Source organism: Danio rerio, chromosome 17, assembly GCF_052040795.2.
Source record: "Danio rerio strain M-AB ecotype USA chromosome 17, GRCz13ab, whole genome shotgun sequence".
Classification (NCBI taxonomy): Eukaryota; Metazoa; Chordata; class Actinopteri; order Cypriniformes; family Danionidae; genus Danio; species Danio rerio.
Genome location: NC_141037.1, coordinates 1,993,941 through 2,016,751, shown reverse-complemented (window position 1 = coordinate 2,016,751; position 22,811 = coordinate 1,993,941). Strand labels below are relative to the sequence as shown.

Genomic DNA, 22,811 nt, shown 5'->3' with positions numbered 1-22,811 from the left:
CTAAAATATGCTGCATTCATGGATGCTGTAATCAGAGAGAACAGTCATTAGTTGTGGAGTTTCAGTCAGTAAGGCTGCTGTCAAGGCTTTTTAATTCACTTGAAAATATTTGTACAGCAGACATTAGTGCTGTCACGGCTCGATCACAACAACTTGAAGCTGTCTACGCTAGTAATATTGTACATATCATAGTGTAGAAGAGGCCAGCTAATAATTGCAGTTCATTTAAACCTCACTCATCTCAATGGGTGCTCTGTTCTTTAGCATCCTTGTTGCAGAGCTCACTCCCCAGTGCCATAATTCAGTTCTGGTCTAGTTATAGTGGCATATTGGCATGATAGAAGTATGATAGAAGTAGAGTTGGAGAGGTTACACTCACTCATTCATTCATTTATTCATTAAATCATTTTCCTTTGGCTTAGTCTTTGCTTTATCAGAGGTCGCCACAGCAGAATGAACCAACAATCAACCAACTATTCCAGCATATGTTTTACATGGCAAATGCGCTTTACTCCCAAACTCCCACACACACTCACACTCACATTTACACACACACACACACACACACACACACACACACACACACACACACACACACACACACACACACACACACACACACACACTACAGCCAACTTAGTTAATCAATTCCCCTATAGCTCATGTGTTTTTACTGTGGGGGAATTTTGTTTGCATCCACCCCCATAATTTCAGATTTAATTTACACCCCTTACAACCCGTTTAACCACAGATTTTCAGAATATTTCTGTTTGGTTTTGAGGAGGCATAAGTAAACCTTTTCCCCTGATAATATTTTAAATGTCATATCATGCATGTTTCTTTCTTTAGAAGGCACAAAACAAAATAGCAAAATGTGAGGTGATATGCACCTGCAGCGTAAACCAAACTTCTGTTGTGTTTGGCAATGAAACAGCTCTTTATTTTGCAATGAGCACATTAGACTTTTGCACAGGTATTACCCTGATCATTCAGTCTGAGCCAGCCATAGGTTTTAATTCAGAGCTCAAACCCAATGTTGGCTTCTTACAAGAAAATAGGCAACTTTATGAAATGTGCTGTTTTTGGGATTTTAGCTCCTCTGTTTGTGGTGCTACAGCCCTGAATTAAATAAATTAACAAAAGTGACTTCTACATATGTTCTGCTTACTAACTCATGTTAAATATTTGATGATACAATTATATACATTTACCTATATATGAAAATGTACAAAATGATATGAAAATATGAAATTTTATATGAGAATGACGTTTTTTTCTGCTAAGGGTCCTAGTGGGAAAAACAAAAGCATGAACACTGTGTCTGGTGTAGAATGACACAAACCTGTTGATGACTGGCATATCACACTTGCTAAAACATTATATAACTGCTGTTTTAATTGGTCCACACTTGTAAAATTAAAACTGCTTGGCTCACATTGTACTGAAACCAGAGAGAACATTTAAGATTAGTTCAAATAAAAAACCTAACTCAAGGATTACTTATAAATAAAAAAAAAAAATACAGTTTTACCTCTAGAAGGGATGTTTAGTGTGACAGTGGTTAAGCAGAAATCCTCTTCAGAATAATTGTGCTGATATGTCAGCTGAATCGCTGGAAGACAAATTACTTGACAAGTTTTATTTATTTATTTTTTTTCGTCACAAGTGCTTTCAAAACATTTTAGAAATGAAATAGACATCACATCTACCTGGATTTTGTGAGCTACTGTTGTTCCAGAAACAGAGAGCATTGAGATTAACTTCGATTTTATCACACTCAGCTGTACACAAATAACATTTAAGGGTAAAATAATATAACAACCATAGAACATGAAAACATAATTTTCACGCATTTATTTTTAAATTAATAAACTTTAGTTTCTATATGAATCGTACTTATCTGTCCAGTGAGGCAGCAGAGGATCATCATGATCAGCCGCAGCACATTCAGCTTCTGTCCAGACATAATTCCCACAGACCTGACAGAGACACACGTGTTTAATGTTGTTTTCTACAGGCTCTGAACACAAATCCTACATCAGTTTCTCATTACATTCTCCACATCAAAATCCACAGACCAGAGAAGAGAGACTTTCATCCGTTCACCTCTGAAGCTTCTGGATTATGATGTTAATGACAGAAAGTTCACTGGCACACATGCAAATCAGAGGCATATTTGAGGTCTAACTGTGAATGTCAGTGTTCATTTACATTCAGCTCTGGGTCATCATGTCGTATATATTTATTTTAAGTAGTAACAGGATTCATAAACTTGAAGACATAAACTCAAGACTTCATTATGATAAAGGGATCAGCCGTTTCTTAAAGATTTTGTGTACTTTCATTTTAAAATATGGACTATCCTTGTGAATGTTGGTAAGCTGCTGTATCAGATAATGATGCAAATTTCTGAACCCACATGGGTGTCAGCATCAGTAACATCCTGAATTTGTTTTTAAAAAAGGTAAAATGGTGTTTGTGTTACTCAGACACGCACATGAAGGATTATATCAATGAATCAAACATCAGTAAATTCAGTCCTCAAACAATAATAACTCACACTGCACTGCTGCGAAATGAACTGCCAACTGATCCAGCATATGTTTTACGCAGCGCACACCCTTCCAGCTGCAACCCAGTACTGGGAAGCACCCAAACATACTCTTTCACACACACTCACATACACTACAGCCAATTTAGCTTATTCAATTCATCTACGGCATGTCTTTAGACTGTGGGGGAAACTGGAGCACCCGGAGGAAACCCACGCCAACATGACCTTCTTGCTGTGAGGTGATGGTGCTGCCCACTGCACCACCGTGCTTCCCTTTAAGCTAACATAAACTAAAACTTTCTTTTGTTTTAGACAACATGCAAATGCAACTTTCCCACTGAATGATCCAATGGAACATTCCCTGAACATTTGCATAAAAAACAGGCAAATAAACACAAATCAAATTTAATTAACAAAAAACAACATTAACTAAAAGGCGACAGCAAACAAAACAAATTCTTAATGTAATTCAGCCGTTTCAATAAAATTGTCTTTATTAGTGAGGCTCATAACTCTATAGACAGTTTTAAACAGCTCTCTTTCATTCAGAACTGATATTTGTCTAATGTTGTGGGCCTGATTTTGAAGATTAATACACTGTTTCCCTTAGATTATTGTGATCAGGAATCCCTGTTTTCTTGTCCCAGTTTTTGTGCCGAAATAACTTGTAAATAGGTAAAGCACACTGTGAAATATCTCTCTGTTAACAGTTTCCCATATTTTGTGATTCACAGGTTTTGTGTGTATTCACAGGGATAAAATGCATAATGGGAGGTTACTTTCTGCTCTGTCAACAGTTGATGTTGAAAATTCAACTTAAAGTGAGATTTATTGACATTGTAGTTCAAAATATTTTATATATGAACTAATAAATATAGAACTCAGTCCATAAAACAGGACAGGTAAATTTACTAGCAGTTTATTACCAGGTTGTTGTACCATTGCATTACATTTACAATACTAATACAGGCACTACATCAATTCAAATATTAAAATGTTAACAAAAGTTGCCTAACAGTATTAAAAACCATTATATATATATATATAGTTGAAGTCAGAATTATTAGCCCTCCTGAATAATTAGACAGCTTGTTTATTTTTCCCCAATTTCTATTTAATGGACAGAAAGAAATTTTCAACACATTTCTAATCATAGTAGTTTTAATATCTTATCTTTAATAACTGTTTTATTTTATCTTTGTCATGATGACAGTAAATAATATTAGACTAGATATTCTTCAAGACACTTCTATACAGCTTAAAGTGAAATTTAAAAGCTTCACTTGGTTAATTAGGTTATATTAACGATCTTTGCAAGTTTATATTTTTGCATGTCTAGACCTCCAAGATTTACGTACCAGCAAGAAATATTATAGGGGATAATACTTTCCTTACCTTCCTCAGTAACTTACTAACATTAAAATAAAATAATCATGTGCAGTAACAATATCTTAAAATGAAGAGTCTCTGTGCGACTGTGATGGTCCATTCCAGATTCCTTTGAGCCCAGAGAGGTTGATGGCGCTTCTGGACACTGTTAACATAGGGCTTCCTTTTTGCACGGTACAGTTTTCACTGACATTTGTAGATGTAACTACATATTGTGGTACTTGACTTGCAGTAGTCCGAAGCCCATGTTGTCATATGCCTTATAGATGAATGAGGTTTTTGATGCAGCGCCCCCTAAGGGGTGGGATATTACTCGTTGCTCAGTTTAGGCTTGCGCCCTTGTCCTTTACGCACTGAAACTTCTCCAGATTTCTTGAATTTTTTAATGATGTTCTGCACTGTTGATGGTGAAATATTTAAATGTCTTTTCTCTTTCTTTGAGGAACATTGTTTTTCAACATTTCAATAATTTTCACATATTTGTTGGCAAACTGGCGATTCTCGGCCCATCTTATGACCAGTTGACCAGTCAGAACATGAAATATTTTGTGTTTATATTGTCTGCAAGGGTGACGCAGTGGAACAGTAGGTAGTGCTGTCACCTCACAGCAAGAAGGTTGCTAGTTCGAACCTCAGCTAGGTCAGTTGGTGTTTCTGTGTGGAGTTTGCATGTTCTCCCTGTGTTGTTCTCCCCGGTGCGCTGGTTTCCCCCACAGTCCAAAGACATGCGGTACAGGTGAAATGGGTAGGCTAAAATGGTCCGTAATGTATGAGTGTGTGTGTGAATGAGTGTGTGTGGATGTTTCCCAGAGATGGGTTGCGGCTTGAAGGGCATCCGCTGCGTAAAACATATGCTGGATAAGTTGGTGGTTCATTCTGCTGTGGCGACCTCAGATTAATAAAGGGACTAAGCCGAAAAGAGAATGAATGAATGAATGAATGAGTTTTCTGCAATGAAATAGAAGTTAAAGTGCATTTCTACTGATTATGAATTAAAAGCTCTTCTGCTACTGGATATTTTTGTGGAAACTGTGATTCAGTTTTATCAAAAGTCTCAGCATTGTCTGTGTGACTGGAAGTGTCATAAAGCAATGTTTATTTGCATTTCCCAGCAATCATAAAAAACAAACAAACATCCACAGCATTAAGGCAGTAAATCTGAAACGCACAGGTGAAATGAACAGCTCATTCAGCAGGATTGAGGAGGTTTATTAGTCGCTGTGAATCAGAAATATGTAGAACTGAGTCAGTAACAGGTTGAAATAGCAGCTCCGTGAGTCACAAAACTCTGCAATTTCATTCACATGTTAAACTCAGACTCATTCATGAGGAAAACTACACAATCTGAAGCCTCACAGCGCTATCTGCTGGTACAACACATTATGACAAACATGCAGTGCTCAGAGGAATCATCTATGCTAAAATATACACTGAAAAATACCTTTCTTACTTGGAGCTTTTGTTTCTAGTCCAAATATCTACTAATTCTTAAATCAAAAAGCATTTTCATGCATTTTCATGTCTTGTTTCAGGAAATAATTAGGCAAAATTAGGCGATTTTTATTTTTCCTTAAAACAAGAAAAATAATCTGCCAGTGAGGTAAGCTAGATATAATTATTCAAAAGGAAAATCCAAAATCATTTTGTGCACCCAAAAGTAACAGGTTAATCTTAGAGATGCAAAATTTACCTGCAATTCAAGAAATGACCTGAATATATCAGTCAAACACAGCCTATACATTTCATACTGAAACTACAGCTAAAGTAGCCCTGAACCCACATACATCAGAATATATACACCTTAAAAATAATATAAAATGATTATATCAAATGACCTTTGTTTAAATATCTAATAATGAGTATGAAATGATTTATAAACACAAATACACAGAACTGTATTCTGGCACTGATTACTGATAAATGAGAGACGGTGTATTCTCTGTTCTAGCGAGCCAGATCATAAACATGTTCCTCAGCATTACTATTGGTGTTGTTTGGTGGAATAATAGTTGTGACGGAGCCGGAGCTTTTCGGGTCGTCTGAAAAATGACCAGCAACATCCTTGTGAATGTGAAAGTAATACAAGAAGAGGAAAAACCCTGAAAAAAAAGATTATTACAATTAATAAAATAAAATTATATATAAATATACTAAACCAAAATAAATAAATATTTTATAATTAATTTAATGTAATTTGCTGAGAATGTGTTCAAAAAACATATTAGGATACCCAACTAAAGTTTGATGCATTTGATTATTTCTTACAAATTATAATCAATGACAATAAATTTATAATTAAATGAATAAATATAATAGTGGCTCACGCTTTATTTTAAGGTTCATTTCTCATTTTTGAACAAAGACTTTTTGTCTGAGTAAACTTTCATATCTGTGCTTATTTTTATGTATTAATGGTGATATTAATAGGTATTGACAGTGATAGTTCACCCGAAAATGAAAATTCTATTTCTCACCCTTTACTTGTTCCAAACCAAAATAAATAAATAAATTAATTAATTAAACTGGTTTTAAACCAGTAAAGGGTGAACTATTCATATAAGGGAGTATTTGAGTTCTGGTAATATGTAGGATTAAGAATAAAATAAGAACATGTGCTTTATAAGTATTAATAAACGCCTGAAATATTGATAATAGACAGATAATAAGGCACTAGTTAATAGTGAGTATTGGTACTAAAGTGTTACCAAATATTTTATAAACAATAACAAGCATGCATTAATTCATTTAAAAACTTAGCTAAAGTTTCTCACCTTGAAGGGAGTTTAGTGCACAGAAGATGTAATATGAGGGAATGAGCATCGGTCCATAACTGAAGAAGGCAACAGCCCACGTCAGACCGAACAGAAGAAACAAACTCAACACCATCATCAGCTGCTTTCTGAACGTCTGTCTCTTGCCCTCAGTCACTCTTATGTGTCTACTCTGGATAATCCTGGTGAGGATAGTGATGATGAAGATGACTATTGTGAAGATGAAAACGAAGATGTAGTATCCCATGTTCAGTATGTAGTGAATTAAAGGATTTGTAATCCAGCACCTGCAATTACAAGAGCATGATTTGAATTTAAAGGACACTCAGAAGATATTTTAAACATTGATCATTCATTAATTTGTGACTTAATAACTAAGCATACATTTGTGCAACTTTTCCTGATGATGCGGTTAGGATCGTTTTGTTGTATCCTCCTACAGAAACTACTGCAATAACAGCTGGAGCTGAAAACCCTGCAAAACAAGGATATTATCAATAAAAAACAAAAACAATACAAAAAATGCACACCCTGAGGTGTATTACCACTATTATCTGGCAAGGCACAAGGTCTAATTTCAAAACAGGTGTTATTTAGAAAGTCCAACAAAGTCATAAAAATAACAAGGCAAAAAATTACCACAAGGCAAAAATAGAAAATCTACAGAACTGACCAGATAACAAACAAGACGTTCTCCATAGAGCAAAAACATCTTTTAAGTCAAAATGCAAACAAACCAAAACAACAAAAAGTGGCAAGGACAAGAGCAGGTCAAACTCAAAAACAAAGTGACAAGTGAAGACAGGAATCTAGAATAAATAGGGTAGACTAACGAGAACAAAATTATCACAAATTAACCCAAAACAAAAACATTGGGGACATTGGGCGACATCATAATGAGACAAAGAAAAACACAAGCAATAGCTCAGAATCTGACAGGATCCTCCTATAAGCAGTAATCCAAGAGTGCTCCTTGAACCATGGCCCTCCCAGTCCACAAAATACTGCCAAGACTGTTGCACGGAACAACAGAAGAACATGCTTAAATCAGGATACAAGAAAGGTGGGATTATTTTAAGTGACCTAGGTAATTTGCAGCACTGGTTGAGCTCGTGGGATTCTATCCATAGGGGAAGGTTCCGAGTAAAGAAACCTGTTGACCAACCTGAAGAGAGGGTGCAGATATACCTCTACGATTGGCCTGTCCATGATACTGGGTATAGGTTTAAATGAGTTACTGTAGACCAGTGGTTCTCAAACTGTGGTACGTGTACCACTAGTGGTACGCGGGCTTCCTTCTAGTGGTACGGGGAGGAATGAAATATGTCATGTACATGCTACATATATTTAAAAATTTATCAAAAATGATGTATATAATATGCCATATATGACATATAGCCTATATTTCTGAGGTAATCTGCCACGTTTTTTAACTGAGCAGAGTTGTAGCTGCTTTACTGGGCCTACTACGCTACTGTATTTCAATACTGCTCATTTTGGTGGTACTTGGAGAGACAATTTTTTTCTGAGGTGGTACTTGATGAAAAAAGTTTGAGAACCACTGCTGTAGACTATATTCTGGATCAGAAGGAAGTGATTAATATGCTGCTGTACCAAGGGAACAGCCACTTGAATCCCTTTCTCATGGAAGCGCGGAGAAGAATCTGAAATGGCACTCAAAGGGTAAAAAGCCAGTTGAGGACGAGCAACGAGTGTTGTGAGCTATTCACCCAGAGATGGTAGAAGGACCAAGATGAAGGGTTGTAAGCCACTATACAGATAGCAAGACTCTTATTAACCAAGTGAGATGAACTTTTTCCGCCTGTCCATTAAACTCTGGGTCAGAGGTTTTGACATTAACCAAGGATATAACATCCTCCTTAGCTGTGGGCCACCGGTGTCTTTGTAGAAATTCCAGGGTGTGGGAAATACCAGGATGTCAAGAAAGCCAGGAGGAATGTGCCCATTGAAGAACTTGAGGACAAACTGCCTTTGGAACATATAACCAGTTAGCCAGACTGAGACATGCAAAGGAGCAGTAAGATGGGGAACAGCTCAAGGGGCCAGTGTCACCTGCAGTGGGTCATCTAACAGGTTGGCAGAAATATTGATGCAAGCAGCTAATGGCTTGTCTAAAAAGTTCCCTGCTGCTCCAGAATCAACAAGAGCTTAGAGTAGATGTTCCTCAGATCCCAATGTCAAGGTAATGGGTAAGACAGACTGGAGTTGTTAAGAGACACAAGTTAAATCACTCCCAAGACAGCTCTCTCCCTACTGCCTGGGATGGGAAGGTTTTCCTTCAATTCGGTACAATCTGAGTGAAACCAACCAGCCCCTTGACTATAAAGGCGAAGATGACTCCTCATATGATGGATATGTTCCCAAAGAGAGATGTGGGCATGGCCCAGCTGCATAGGGTCTGTGGAATCTAGTTCTGAAAACTTAGGTGACTCAGTGGCACATAGAGTAGAATGGTGGTTAGGAAAATGTAAGGGAACATACTCGGCGGTAAGTCTTCTCTCTCTAAGATGGTTGTCCTGGAGGATAGCTCAATCAGGGTCAATCGAGAGAGTTAACTGGATTTTGGGTAGTCAACTCATCCTTGAGAGCCCCAGACAGACCATTCTGGAAATAATAAGTGTTTCATCATTCCAGCCTTCTCCTGCGGCAATTGCTAAAAATTACAAGACATAGTTCGCTGCACTCTTATCTTCTTGACATAAGGTGAGTAGTTGCTTGAAAACCTCACTTCCTGAGAAGGGATGGTTGAATGCATTCTGTAATTCTTTTGTTAAAGCTGAATTAAAGCACCAGCTTTCCAAGTGCTTTGTCAGGTAAGAGAGTGAGTACATAGGTGATTTTAACCTGACTTGAAGAGAAAGTAGCAGGTCTTCGGATCCCCCGAGGAACATTACGGAGAAGAGAGACATGGCTCAAGCTGATGTGGAGGGGCATGGATAACAGGTGCAGGGGTTGAAGACTCAACTGGGGTTGGGACAGGACCTTGACACAGACTGTCAGAAAGTTGTTGCATGGATATAATGAGGCCTGGAAGTAAGTGAGAGCGCTTCTCCATAAGTGATTCTTGCTGAATCAGAGCTGCCTGATGGCACTTCACTGTAGATTTGTGTTGAGCAACAATAGTAACCTTCTTTTGGGCAGTGGCCACAGCTGGGTTTATGTTGAGTTGGTTTTTCTGTGATGAGCCTGGAGTGCAAACACAAGTCTCTGGTGAAATAGTTCAATGTTCTACCATTAACCCACACAAAGAGCTGATGAACCCACACTGCCAAGGCACAAGGTCTAAGTTCTAAAAGGTCTTCATTTAGGAAGTACAACAGAGTCATAAATAATAATGCAGTGCTAAACATTACCACAAGGTACAAATAATGCAAAGACATGCAAGGGAACAGTAAGATGGATAACCGCTTCAGGAGCTATTAGTCTCCCGTCCAGCAGTGCCATCTGCAGTGGGTCATCTAACAGGTTGGCAGAAATATTGATGCAAGCAGCTAATGCCATGTCTATAAAGTTTCCTGCTGCTCCAGAATCAACAAGAGCTTGGAGTAGATGTTCCTCATATCCCAATGTCAAGGTAATGGGTAAGACAGACTGGAGTTATTAAGATACACAAGTTAAATCACTCCCAAGACAGCTCTCTCCCTACTGCCTGGGATGGAGAGTTTTTCTTTCAGTTCGGTACAATCAGAGTGAAACCAACCAGCTCCTTCACTATAGAGACGGAGATGATCCTCATATGATGGGTATTTTCCCAAAGAGAGAGTTGGGCATGGCCCAGCTGAATAGGGTCTGTGGAATCTGGTTCTGAAGAATTAGGTGACTCAGTGGCACTTGGAGAAGAATGGAGGTTAGGAAAATGTAAAGGAACATACTGGATGGTAAGTCTTCTCTCTTTAAGATGGTTGTCCTGGAGGAAAGCACAATCAGGGTCAATTGAGAGTGTTAACTGGATCTCAAGTAGCCAACTCATCCTTGAGAGCTGCAGAAAGACCATTCTGGATACAATGAGTGTTTCATCATTCAAGCCTGCACTTGCAGCAATTGTCCAAAACTGCATGGCATAGTCCGCTGCACTCCTATCTCCTTGACATAAGGCAAGTAGTTGCTGGGAAACCTCACTTCCTGAGAAGGGATGGTTGAATACATGCCGTAATTATTTCTTAAAGATATTTAAAAGGACTAAAGGGGCAGCAGGCTGCACCAACGTTCTAAGTGCTTTGTCAGGTAAGACACACATAGGTGATTTAAGCCTGACCTGAAGAGAAAGTGGCTGAGATGGAGACATGGCTCAAGCTGAGATGGAGGGTTATGTGGTTAATCTAATAGGTTGGCAGGAATCTTGAGTAGCTCATGCCATGTCTATAAAGTTCCCCACTGCTCCAGACTCAACTAGAGCTTGGAGTAGATGTTTCTCAGATCCCAATGACATGGCTCAAGCTGAGGTGGAGGGGTATGGATACCAGATGCAGGGGGTTGAAGGCTCCACTGGGGTTGGGACAGGATCTTGACACAGACTGTCTGAGAGTTGTTGCATGGAAGAGACACAGCTGAACAATATGAACACAAATTAACCCAAAGAGAAACACTGGGGGGAAATAGTGGCATCATTTGGATATCATCATATCTCAGGATATGACAGAACAGTTGTTTTACATCAGGCATTTGCTCCATCACTCACCCCAGCCCAACACGGTGATCTTCCTCATGTAGTTTGTGATGGTGACGTTCTGTCGGATGAGCCATAAGTACATATGAAGAGCTTGAATGAAGAACCAGGTGAATGTGGTCAGCATGGAGTAATGCATCAGCAGAGCTATGAAGACACAAGCATTCTTGTCTCCTGAGTTTGCCACGCTCTCGTTCGACAGAAAAGACACATTCAGGAGAAACAGAGCACCGAACATGTTGATCAGGATCTTTGTGGCCTGATTGGATTTGGCTTTCCTGTTGAAAGAGAAAAACAACCTGTGTTAGTAACTTTATCTGTCACAATAATTAGTTTAATATTTATGTTGTGCTTTAGTAGACTCTACCGCAGCAGGAAATGCATGAACAGAGCGATGGCCAGAAAAAACACAGAGATCCCACAGCCGATAGCAGAGATGAGGGTCAGTGACTCCAGATACGGCGCTACAGCGTTTGCATCTGGCACAGACTGAGAAATCAGAGAAAAAACATAAACACGAATCAGATCTGCTGAAAGATCATTTTAGAATCAGTTGTTTCCTTTTAGCAAGAAATCTATTTTTTGTCATCTTTTTAAGTTTGTATATAATAGCATGATGTAAAGAGTAATTGACAACTGGTCAATTACTACAAAATAATGCATGTCTGAGCTGGTGATATGGAGTCTAGCAACCGTGTTGTCATTGGTGTGCATTATTTTTGAATAATTCACCAGCTCGGATTGCATTATTCTACTTCCTCTGGTCTCCAAAGCTGCTAAATCACCAGTTTAGATGTTGTATTTGAGTTTTTTTGTCAGGTTATTGTCCTCAAACTGCTTTTGCTGTGTGCAGCACTAGTTTCTTCTACATCTTCTCCAAAACCTTCTGTTGTGTTTTGATGTGGTTTTTGATCATTGTAGCTGTGAAATAACTCACACCATTCTGCGTAGTGATAATTAGCTGTTTAATAGCTAAATTAAATACTTAATTTAATAACAGTACTGTTAATTTTGCAGTACTTTTTGTGAAAATAACACCACACCTTAGAAAGCTCATCAATCAATCAGAATTGAGTATTCAACAGCCCTGCAGTATAAAAAAGTTTAATCTTCTCTCACCATCAGCACTGCGAAGAATGTCAGATGTGAACACGAACACTTTATGCTGTTACTGTTGATTTGTTTTGTCTCACAACCAAACGTTGTCCACTCAAGATTTCCTTCAAAGAAGAGAGAGCCACAGTTATTGCTGAATACTGTACATGTGATGATGTGTTTCAAAAGTCATCTGCATCTTAAATTTAAGTTATAAAAAACAAATTATATATATATTTGGGGGTGAGGTCTCTGAATAGTTAATTATACTGTTGAGTATACTGTGGGTTTTGGGTGGCCGCTGCGATCAAGTACTGTACCAAAGTTGGCAACCCGGGGGTGTTTTCAGACTGTACCAAAGAGGGGGGTGGGTGAAATTACGGGAGTTTTTGGGAGGAAATAAAAAACAGGATGGCTGTGGGAGACTGGTCTGAAATACGGGATACACCCAGGAAAAAACAGGAGTGCTGGCAGGTGTGCTTACCAGTTTAATAGTGATCTGATCTGCTGTAGTTAGAAATCAGACTGCTATAAGCTTCTAAGCGTAAGGGCTTATCATGCAGTTCTGTTGCCATATTGTGGATGGAAACGTCAACCCTCTTTGGTCTCCTACACTATGGCAGGCTAAGGGCTGCCGGTGAGCTCTCTCAGAAATTGTAAATATTTTAAAATAGGCACGATTCTTATAAATAAACTGCATAGTTGCAATCTAAACAACTACAGTATCCACTAAAAACACCTCAAAAGTACATTTTGTTGTCTAACAGCAGTAATATTTGTCAAACTGTAGTGTCTCTGCCTGTTGCTTGCTGTATGTGGGCGGAGTAATACACAAAGATAAAGAGGCTGTACGGGTGCTGATATTACTTAAATATATATAAGAAGGTCGCTGGTTCGAATCTCGGCTCAGTTGGCGTTTCTGTGTGGAGTTTGCATGTTCTGCCTGCCTTCGCGTGGGTTTCCTCCAGGTGCTCCGGTTTCCCCCACAGTCCAAAGACATGTGGTACAGGTGAATTGGATAGGCTAAATTGTCCATAGTGTGTGTGTGAATGTGTGTGTGTAGATGTTTCCCAGAGATGGGTTGCAGCTGGAAGGGCATCCACTGCGTAAAAACTTGCTGGATAATTTGGCGGTTCATTCCGCTGTGGCGGGAAATAAATGAATATATATATATATATATATATATATGTTTATACATATTTATAGATATAAATGTAGATTTATTAAGTTATACTTCTTATCAGGGGTGTTGATAAGCTCTACTTGGCCATGAGCACTGATGATTTATTGGGGTCTAGCGACACCCCTGATTTGTATTAAATCATCTTTCTATCAAATTAAAACAGGCAAGATTATGCGAGGTGTTTGTAATGCAGCATCTATGGTGGCAGGAAAGTAAATTTGACGTTGTTTCGTCTTCTATCTGCCTTCATCAGTCTCACACTATTTTTTTGAAAGATGTGAAAACACTATTGTGAAGTTTATTTTTGGATATTTGAGCAAATTGCAAAGCAAAAAAAGTATGTGTTGTTCTCTCCAACTTACAGTACAGCGCTCTGAGTTTACCTTCTGCTGCTGTCTAACCAAGAAAAGTGAAAAGAGTCTATAAAAACATATTAATAGAGCCATAAATAAATGTACCTTTGCCATTCCAAGAAGTGCAGGACGGACCACCAACCTGTAAGAACATGTTTGAGTATCATTTAGCTTCAGTGTCTGGTTATATATATATATATATATATTAAAAAAGAGAGAGTTCTGCAACAAAACATTCATTACCAGATCCTTATTAGTAAAGGTTATTTCAATGTTGTTGGTGAGGTTGGAGATTTTGGCTCCCATTGTTATTCCATAAACCTCATTGTTCAAAATCGTGTAATTTTTAGTTTGACTCTGAAGGAGAAACCAGACAAGAATCATAATTTATAGAGGAATTAAAGAACATTTTTTCAAAGAAATTAATTTAGAAGAATCACGAATGATCCATTTAACAAGAGATGTAATGTAAGAGAGAAACACAGAGCATGTTACTTTATTCCCCATGTTAGTGAACCGCAGAACTCCAACAAATGCACTTCCATTGTTTTCCAGTCGGGATTTATTAAAGGCTTCACTGGGAAACATTGCAGTCCACAAACAGCCTGTGTTCATGTCATTTTGACTCATAATAACCTGAAAAGGATAGCCAGGAATGATTAATTTCATAACATATACAACATACCTCAAACTTTACAGTAGCTTTACCATGGTGTTGTTTGAACTGTAGCAGATGGTCATGTCTTTCGTCTCTGTTTTCTTGTCTTGTATGTGGAGAAGACCAGTAATGTTCCCCTTGTTAATCATCCTATTGCTTTCATTATTTTTTTTCATAATATTCACCAGATTAGACTCTAAAATGTCCAAGGCTTCTCTGTAGAATAAAAAAAAATAATAATAAAAATAAAAAAATCATTTAGTTATCTGTGTTTGAGTTTTTGGTTTAAAATTCAGTTCTAACCTCACACTTACACTGCTTTTGATGAAGGAACAAATCCATTCTCATCTTCTAGATCACTTATTGGTAGTGGGCTTGTCTCTTGTGATTGTGGTAGTGTGCTTGTCTCTTGTGGTGTTTTGTTCTCATGATAACCACTGCTCATGCTGAGTTTGGCAAAGGTCAAACTTTCTGTCTTTAAAGTTTGGTTATTTGTGAGCTGAGTGTATGGGCTACTTGTACTTGTACTGCTCGTTTCTACACAGAAATAAAGCATGGGTTTAATTCAGTTGTGCAATAATCGATACATTTTGAACAATTAAAAGTGTTGTAACATGTCAGTTGTTTCTCATTTATAAATATAGAAAATCATAGTTTCAGCATTATAATGTGGATTACCAGTGTTAGATTGTGTTTTATCATTGCTCATGCTGCAGTTGACACAGGTCCAATTTTCTGTATGCAAATCTTGGTCATTTAAATACAGAACGTATTTGCCACTTGCATTTGTTTCTAAACACAGAAATGAAGCATGGGTTTAATTCATCTGTGCAACAATTCAATCCATTTTGACCAATTTAAGAGATCTAATGTATCAGGTGTTGCTTATTTATAAATGAAGAAAAATCATAGTTTGTACAATATAATCTTTATAGATGCATGTTCTTTACATATATCAATAACAAACAAATACACTAATAGCTTTATTAAATATGCTTCCAGATAACACTGTACTAGATGCACATTTACGTTTTATGTGAACCTGAAAAGGTTTTTTTTTTTTTTTTACTAGACGACAAGATGGCGGATTGTTTGTAGACGTGTGTCTGTCTGTTTTCTGTGGGCACCTGTCTGTTTTCATTGCGCACCTTAAGTGTTTTATGCTTTCTAATCGGTGAGTCTGATCAGACATTACTGTTTTTATTAGAGAACAGAATGCGCACATTTGTTTATTTGATTCTCCTGGGTTGCTATACAACACTATGGATACCTGAGTCTGGCGTGCCTTCTGGCGATGCGGACTATACTGCTGACAACCGTTGACATATCTATGAGTTAATCGCGCTTTACCATCGGCCACAGCAGCCCGATCTGTACGCTGTAACTGCTTCAGGACTGCTCAGGGAGTATGGCTCGATACTTCCCTGGGTAGATAAGTCTTGCGGCTTGTTGACAAATATTGCAGAAACTTTGCGTGGTCTACGCTGCTTACTGATTTCACGCGGCCACCATTTTCAAAAGTGAAATCGAGACTGTGGTGGTAAGAAACTCGGAAGTATCATTGGGAGTTAAATAGGAATGTTGTGTAACTGGCTATATAGCTTATCAGCGAAGAGAAAGTGACACAATTTTATCATTACACCGCCTTCCAGGTGACCCGGAGGTCCGTTCTGAATGAATGGTGAATATAATAAGAGATGTCAGAGCTTATTTTCAGCTAAGTTAAGGAAGATGGCACTAGTTAGCTAACGTTTTCTTTCCCAAACACACGTTTTAGATGCTATTTATCAAACTCAAGTTAATAAACTGATTCTTTCACTATATTAGACTTGTCAAGATACTGAATTAAAAGAAAAAAACATACATTTCCCGCGAACATAAAGGCACTGTTGATGGCTTTCTTAAAACAGTGCTGATTTGCCATTGTGGTCACTTAGCAAGGCTGCTTCGCGCTTCAGTCTCAGAGTATCTGTGTTTGCACTGGGTGAAGAGCAGTAAGCTGAGTGCAAACCAAACACAGAGACACGGATACTGAAATGCAAAGTAGCCTTGAAGATCAGTCGAGTCATCCGCGCTCAGCAGCGCTTCCATGTTAGCGGGAAATAGCCGGGTTTAAAACTTCAGTACCAGGACAACACTATCACAGACAGCACGAGGATGTGCTGCAGAGGACTGCAGTGTTTTATCACTCACCGGGTTAACACAGACTGAAGCAGGAAAGCGTCCTCACGGTGTTTAACTGGTGCCATGAACTGAAGCCCAGGAGGACACTTAAGCGCATCACTGAGATTGTGATGTTTGATGCTAAATTGCTTTTAATTGTTTAAAATAAACTCACTAAATAATATTAAAGTGATGGTTACATAATTTCTGCATTTTAAAATCTCGGCAACAGCTGGAGGTTTATTGTACACGGCATGTTACTGCAGTGTTTACAGTGCTGGTCCTATACTTCTGGGTTTCTTCCCATCGCAGCCTTGCTTTGGTTCTTTAAAATGGCGGCCGTGTGAAATAAGCGTATGGACCCAGGGGAAAGGGAGACTTTCAGCCTGTGCGATGCCTCTTTGCAGCGGAAACTCAATTGAGGATCCAAAGAGAAGATCATGGTTAGTCTGCATTTTGCTATTTCTATCTGGGAATATCCATCCAACCCTGTTCCTGTGTCAGGCCAATTTCAAATACCAGATGAACTTAAATCCATAAATGGACTATGCTTTTTTCACTTAAATATGCGTAGTATGATAAATAAAATGGACTCTTTAAGAATCTGGGCTGAAAAGACTGATGCAGATATATTAGTCCTCACGGAGACATAGTTAAATGCATCACCAGACGGAATCTGCAGTCGTTTTTTGCTATTTCTGTGGAGAATTTTGGTAAAAATCTGCAGATTTCTGCCTAATTATTTTGGGAGTATCCAGCGGAGTATCATAACTTACACCTTAATATATTAAATAAAAAGTAATACATTACTGAATAAAAACTGAATAAATTCAGATTTACACATTTACTCAAGTAAATAAACAGAATTAATGATAGGCTAAAAATCTGCAGAAATCTGCGGAATTCTGCGAAAAATCCATGGAATTCTGTGGAATATCTGCGAAAAATCTGCGCACATTCCATGTAGGCCTAGGCATCACTTACAAATGACTTGACTAATATTAACACTTTTATTGTCTTCAGATGTGATCGTACGAAAAAAGGAGGGGGAATTGCTATGTACCTGAAGTCCAACTTAAATTTCTCCCGCATGCATTCGATCAGCAAAGAAAACAGTCTGGAATTGTTGGTCCTTAGACTACACTTAGTCTGCGGCTCGGACATTATCATTGGTGGTTGTTATCGCCTGCCCTCATCGTCTTCAAGTGAAGCATGCACTTTACTTGCAGAATTTCTTCATGATTGGACTAAAATTGAATTGATTTTACTCGGCGATCTAAACTGGGACTGGCTGTCATCTTCCTCTGACTTGATTAAGGAGGTATATGACTCTTTTCGTTTGGTCCAGCTGATTAAAACAACAACTCAGATTAATCAAAAGGATCTGGATAAATCTTCTCTTGACCATCTTGACCATAGATATCCAGCTACGTGAGTTTTCTGCAATGACATTAGTGATCACTGCGCAGTTGTCTGCGTGAGAAACTGTTAAAAAACAAAGACCCTTAACACGATATACTTTAAAAAGATTTTTTTATGCATTTCAATGAACAAGCCTTTTTACGAGATATTTATCTCAGTGATCTGGGTGTTTTTTTTCATGTATACCTGATGTTAAAATGGCCTGGAACTACTTCAGATCTACATTTTTATTTATCTGTGATACACATACCCCAATTAAACGATTTAAGATAAGTGGTAAGGATAATCCTTGGTTCAATCACACAATTTCTACCTCTATACAACAAAGGGAATATTTTATGGACCAGGGCAAAGGAATCAAACAATTTTATAGAAGGGAATTCATATAGAACTTTACGAAATAAGTGCACAAAGTTAATAAAAAGGGAAAAGTGTGAATATTTTTTGTCTATGGTAGACAAAAACTTTAAAAATCCTGTACATTTTTGGAAATTAGTCAAGTCTGACTTAGTACCTAAACTGGCTTCTAATTTCCTAAATTATTTAAAAGTTAATAATACTGAAGTTAAGGCCAGAGAAGCCATTGCAGACAATCTTAATAACTATTTTATATCAGATGAGTCTCCCGCCTCATCTGCCCATACTTCAATAACAATTGTTGAGTCTGTTCGAAACAGCTCCTCACATTTGTTTAAGTTTTTGCTTATCACTGTCACACATGCAGGTCCATAAAGCTTTAGAGACTAGTGTAGATATTAAAAAATCACCAGGAATTGATAAAATTGACCCTTATTTCTTACGTCTGGCAGCTGATGTAGTTGCAGAACCTATAGCCTCTTTATTTAACTTAAGTCTCACTTCTAATGTGATACCTAAAATGTGGAAATCTGCTATGGTTACACCATTGTTAAAAGGGGGAGATCCTGCAGACCCAAATAATTACCGTCCTATCTCCAGACTGTCGGTTTTAGCAAAGGTCTTTGAATCATTGATAAATGACCAACTGAAGCAGTATTTGTCAGTTAATAATATTCTTCAGGATTATCAGTCAGGGTTTAGATCGGGACACAGTACTGTTACTGCACCTACACTAATCTTAAATGATAACACATCCTCTTTAGACAGTAAACAGTCCTGTGCTGCTCTATTTGAAAAATTGGCTCAATCTTGACACTTTTAAACCTTTAAACATCTTTTATACATCATCTTAAAGGACATCTGTAATTGTTTTTTATGATCTGATGTTTTTATGAACGTTGATTTTGTAACTTTGTGGTATTGTTTTTGTGATTTTTATATGAAACTTTATGTGCTGCCTGCCATCTTTACCAGGTCTCATTGGTAGTAGAGACAGTACGGTCTCAATGTAATTTCCTGGCTAAATAAAGGAAATAAATAATAATAATGTTTATAAAAGCTACTGAAAAATAGAAATGTAAAACAACACAGACTTACCGTTGCAGATATTGGTCCTATTTGAAGCATTATTGCATTTCTGTTTAAGACCATCATGAGAGATTTCCAACTCTTAATAAACAGTGAAACACAACTCGCATAACTATAAAGTCAAACATTATATGATTTGAAAAAAGACACTGATTTAAGAATGGTATAGGAAAATTGGAACAAGGTGAATGAAACATGACAGGGATAATTTTTTTGGAAATTTAACCACAGTTCTTCTGAATATTATTGTGATTTTTGCATGGGGGCATCACTAAACCTGTTTTTTCTTTATTTTTTAAATTTTGTAATTTTTTTTGCAGAGAAATATTGCTAAGCCTCAGTAAAATATTACAGAGAGATTATTCTTTGATAGTTGTTTTCCCTGATAATATTTCATAAATCATACTATGAACATTTCTTACTTATAAAGGTACAAAACATAAAACAAAAAGCTGATGAGGTTGTATTTACCTGCAGTCCATTTATTCATTTAGCATATGCTTGATTTCAAAGCAACTTACTGTACACATGTAGATAATAGAAGCACTTCAATTCACCACAGAGCATTAGGCTTATTGCAGTATCAAATGTTCTTGTTTTGATTAATTGTTGAAGCTTTAAATATGGTATACGAAATTATAGTATAATAATCTATGATAATTAATAATAATGATCATCATGACCTATGCTACAAAAAAGTTTCCTTTATTGGCAAAACTAAAAATATCAGTTTACTGCTTTATTAATATAATTTACTTCACATAAATTAAGTTGCAAAGGAAATATAAAGTACAATAGTACTTTATATAATATATTTTATTCAAATCCCTCCCATTTTGAGGCCCATCGCAACGCGATGTAGGAGTGTGGTTTCCCTGCCCACCGAATTGATTGACAGCCACATATTAACATGTCTTCGTAGTAACGCGTATAATCATATCAACATGACAGGACGTTTGCAAAACAACCGGGATTAAAGGATCAATTCAGCTCTCTGTGATCATCAATCATCATCAAATGTGATCAAGAATGAGTTTTACAAGTTTAAAATGTTTTAAAAAAGTGCATTTGTGTAAATTACAGCGATTTACTTCAGCTTTACTTTATCACCACAGCCGCGTGTCAGCACAATTATAAAAGAAGATGCTTCAATCCCAGTTTGTGAACGTTAAATCAGGTTTATTTTGTACATTAACTATGGGTGTCAAAATTAATTGTTTCTTCGGTGAGATGCAGACGTGGACAATTTAGTATCGGTTCAATAATAGATGCAGACTGGTTATTACGTACTGACGTCATTAATCTTATATATGCTATGTTGCGGTAGAACACTATGACGAGGGAGGGAGAGGAAGAATTAAAACGCTCTACTTAAAAATACAGAAACTTTGGATAATTCACTTTGTGCATGTTTTTTGGACAGTCTTTCACTGACACCTAAATCAGAAGCCCCTATTTCACTACCACTAAGAAAATAAAAGTAAACTCTATTTCTCTCTCTCTCTCTCCCTCTCTCTCTCTCTCTCTCTCTCTCTCTCTGTGCCCTTTGACCTGCTGGAGTGACTTTTCCTCTCCTCTTTTTCCTCTCGTGACTTTTCTCAGCTGTTACAGTGATACTGCTGGATACAGACACGACGCGTGTCTGCAGAGTGAGTTTTTTCCTCCGTGTCTGTCATGGATCAGATTGTGATCGCCGCTGCTGTTTTACCTGTGATACTTATCTGTGAACTGCACTAGAGTGGTAGAGCCAATCGCAGCCCTGTCTGTTGAGCGTGTGACCAATCATAGGGGTGTAAGAACTCATTCGGCAAGGCTCATAAAGTAAGCAGAATATCAAATAAAATATAAATATATTTAAACATTTTAATAGAAGAATTCTTGTGCTGTAAAGTAAAATATAAAATTGTGTATGGAAAGCATCGTCAATGCCCCGTGATGCACTGAGATATCGAATTGAACTGAATCTTTGCCATGATAATCGTAACCGATCTGTGAGACCAGTGTAGATTCACACCTCTAAAATTAACATAATAGATATCCATACAGCAGTGGATATTATCCTGTATCCTGTCACGTTTGCTGTGCAAAAACACTGCAAAGTTAAATGTGCGCACTGTGTGTCCGCTGTGTGTGAACTTTGTAACGACATTGTGTGTGACTCCTCAAAAGGCTTAAATTAATTCCGCAACAAATTTATCATCTTATCATTGGGAACATTCTTACTGTAGTATTTCTTACAAATGTTACGTGAGATCTGCTTCCTTCATGTCTGTCACTGTGATGTTTATCTGACGCAGACGGAGGCACACTCTGTCAGGCATATTTGAACGGTGGGTGGGGAGAACTAGCATTAAAGGCACAGGCCACAAACACAGCTACAGTGTGTTCAAAGCACATATTCTGGAGACACAAAAGACATTAAATCTTAAAAAAGGGGTAAAATATGTGCCCTTCAAATTTTACTACAGAACTCAAACCAAAAGCTGGCATCACATGACTATTTGGATAACGTTTTGAAACAAGCTGGGCATTGGGATTGTTGTTCCACTGTTTGTGGTGGTTACAGTCCTAGATTAAATATTCATGTAAAAAAGTAAGCCCATTCCCATAGTGGCCTATTACACATATATTACACATATCCTACTTAATAACTCCTGTTAAATATTTGATATGAGTATATCATTTTTAACAATGTATCTAGTGTAGGATGACGCAAACCTTTTTCTTCCTTACAAGTCATATTTGGCAATACTGCCGTTAGCTCCAATTTGCTAGTAATTCTGAAGTTGGAACTATATGGTATGCAATTTCCTGAAACCAAAAATTACAGTTAACATTAGTAGAAAAAATATAGATTTTTCTTACTCAAGGATGATTATAAATAAAACATATACAGGTTTACCTTTACAAACGATGTATAGATTGACTCTGGTTAAGTTCAGGTTATCTTCATGAAAGATAATTTGTATCGCTAAAAGAAAATAACATAAGTTATACTTTGTCACATTTTCACATTCATTATGCTTTTAAAAAATAATATTTTAAAATAATATAGATACCACATCTACCTGGAGAATTTGAGTTATTGCT

At 37.4% G+C, this 22,811-nt stretch overlaps 2 protein-coding genes across 2 annotated transcripts in view; one reads left to right on the top strand and one right to left on the bottom strand.

Moving 5' to 3' along the window:
* arhgap11a (Rho GTPase activating protein 11A) overlaps positions 1 to 22,811 on the top strand; it is a 1,047,489-nt gene that overhangs the window by 314,574 nt on the left and 710,104 nt on the right. The window lies entirely within an intron of this gene.
* LOC110438436 (adhesion G-protein coupled receptor G2-like) lies at positions 5,138 to 15,482 on the bottom strand (the record flags this gene model as incomplete). Its single annotated transcript, NM_001443472.1, is given in 12 exon segments — positions 5,138 to 6,042; positions 6,715 to 7,001; positions 7,099 to 7,189; positions 11,414 to 11,679; positions 11,769 to 11,890; positions 12,521 to 12,621; positions 14,138 to 14,174; positions 14,276 to 14,389; positions 14,528 to 14,668; positions 14,741 to 14,906; positions 15,005 to 15,054; positions 15,370 to 15,482. Coding segments are annotated over 12 exon segments (1,643 nt in total), but the record flags the coding sequence as incomplete, so codon positions are not given.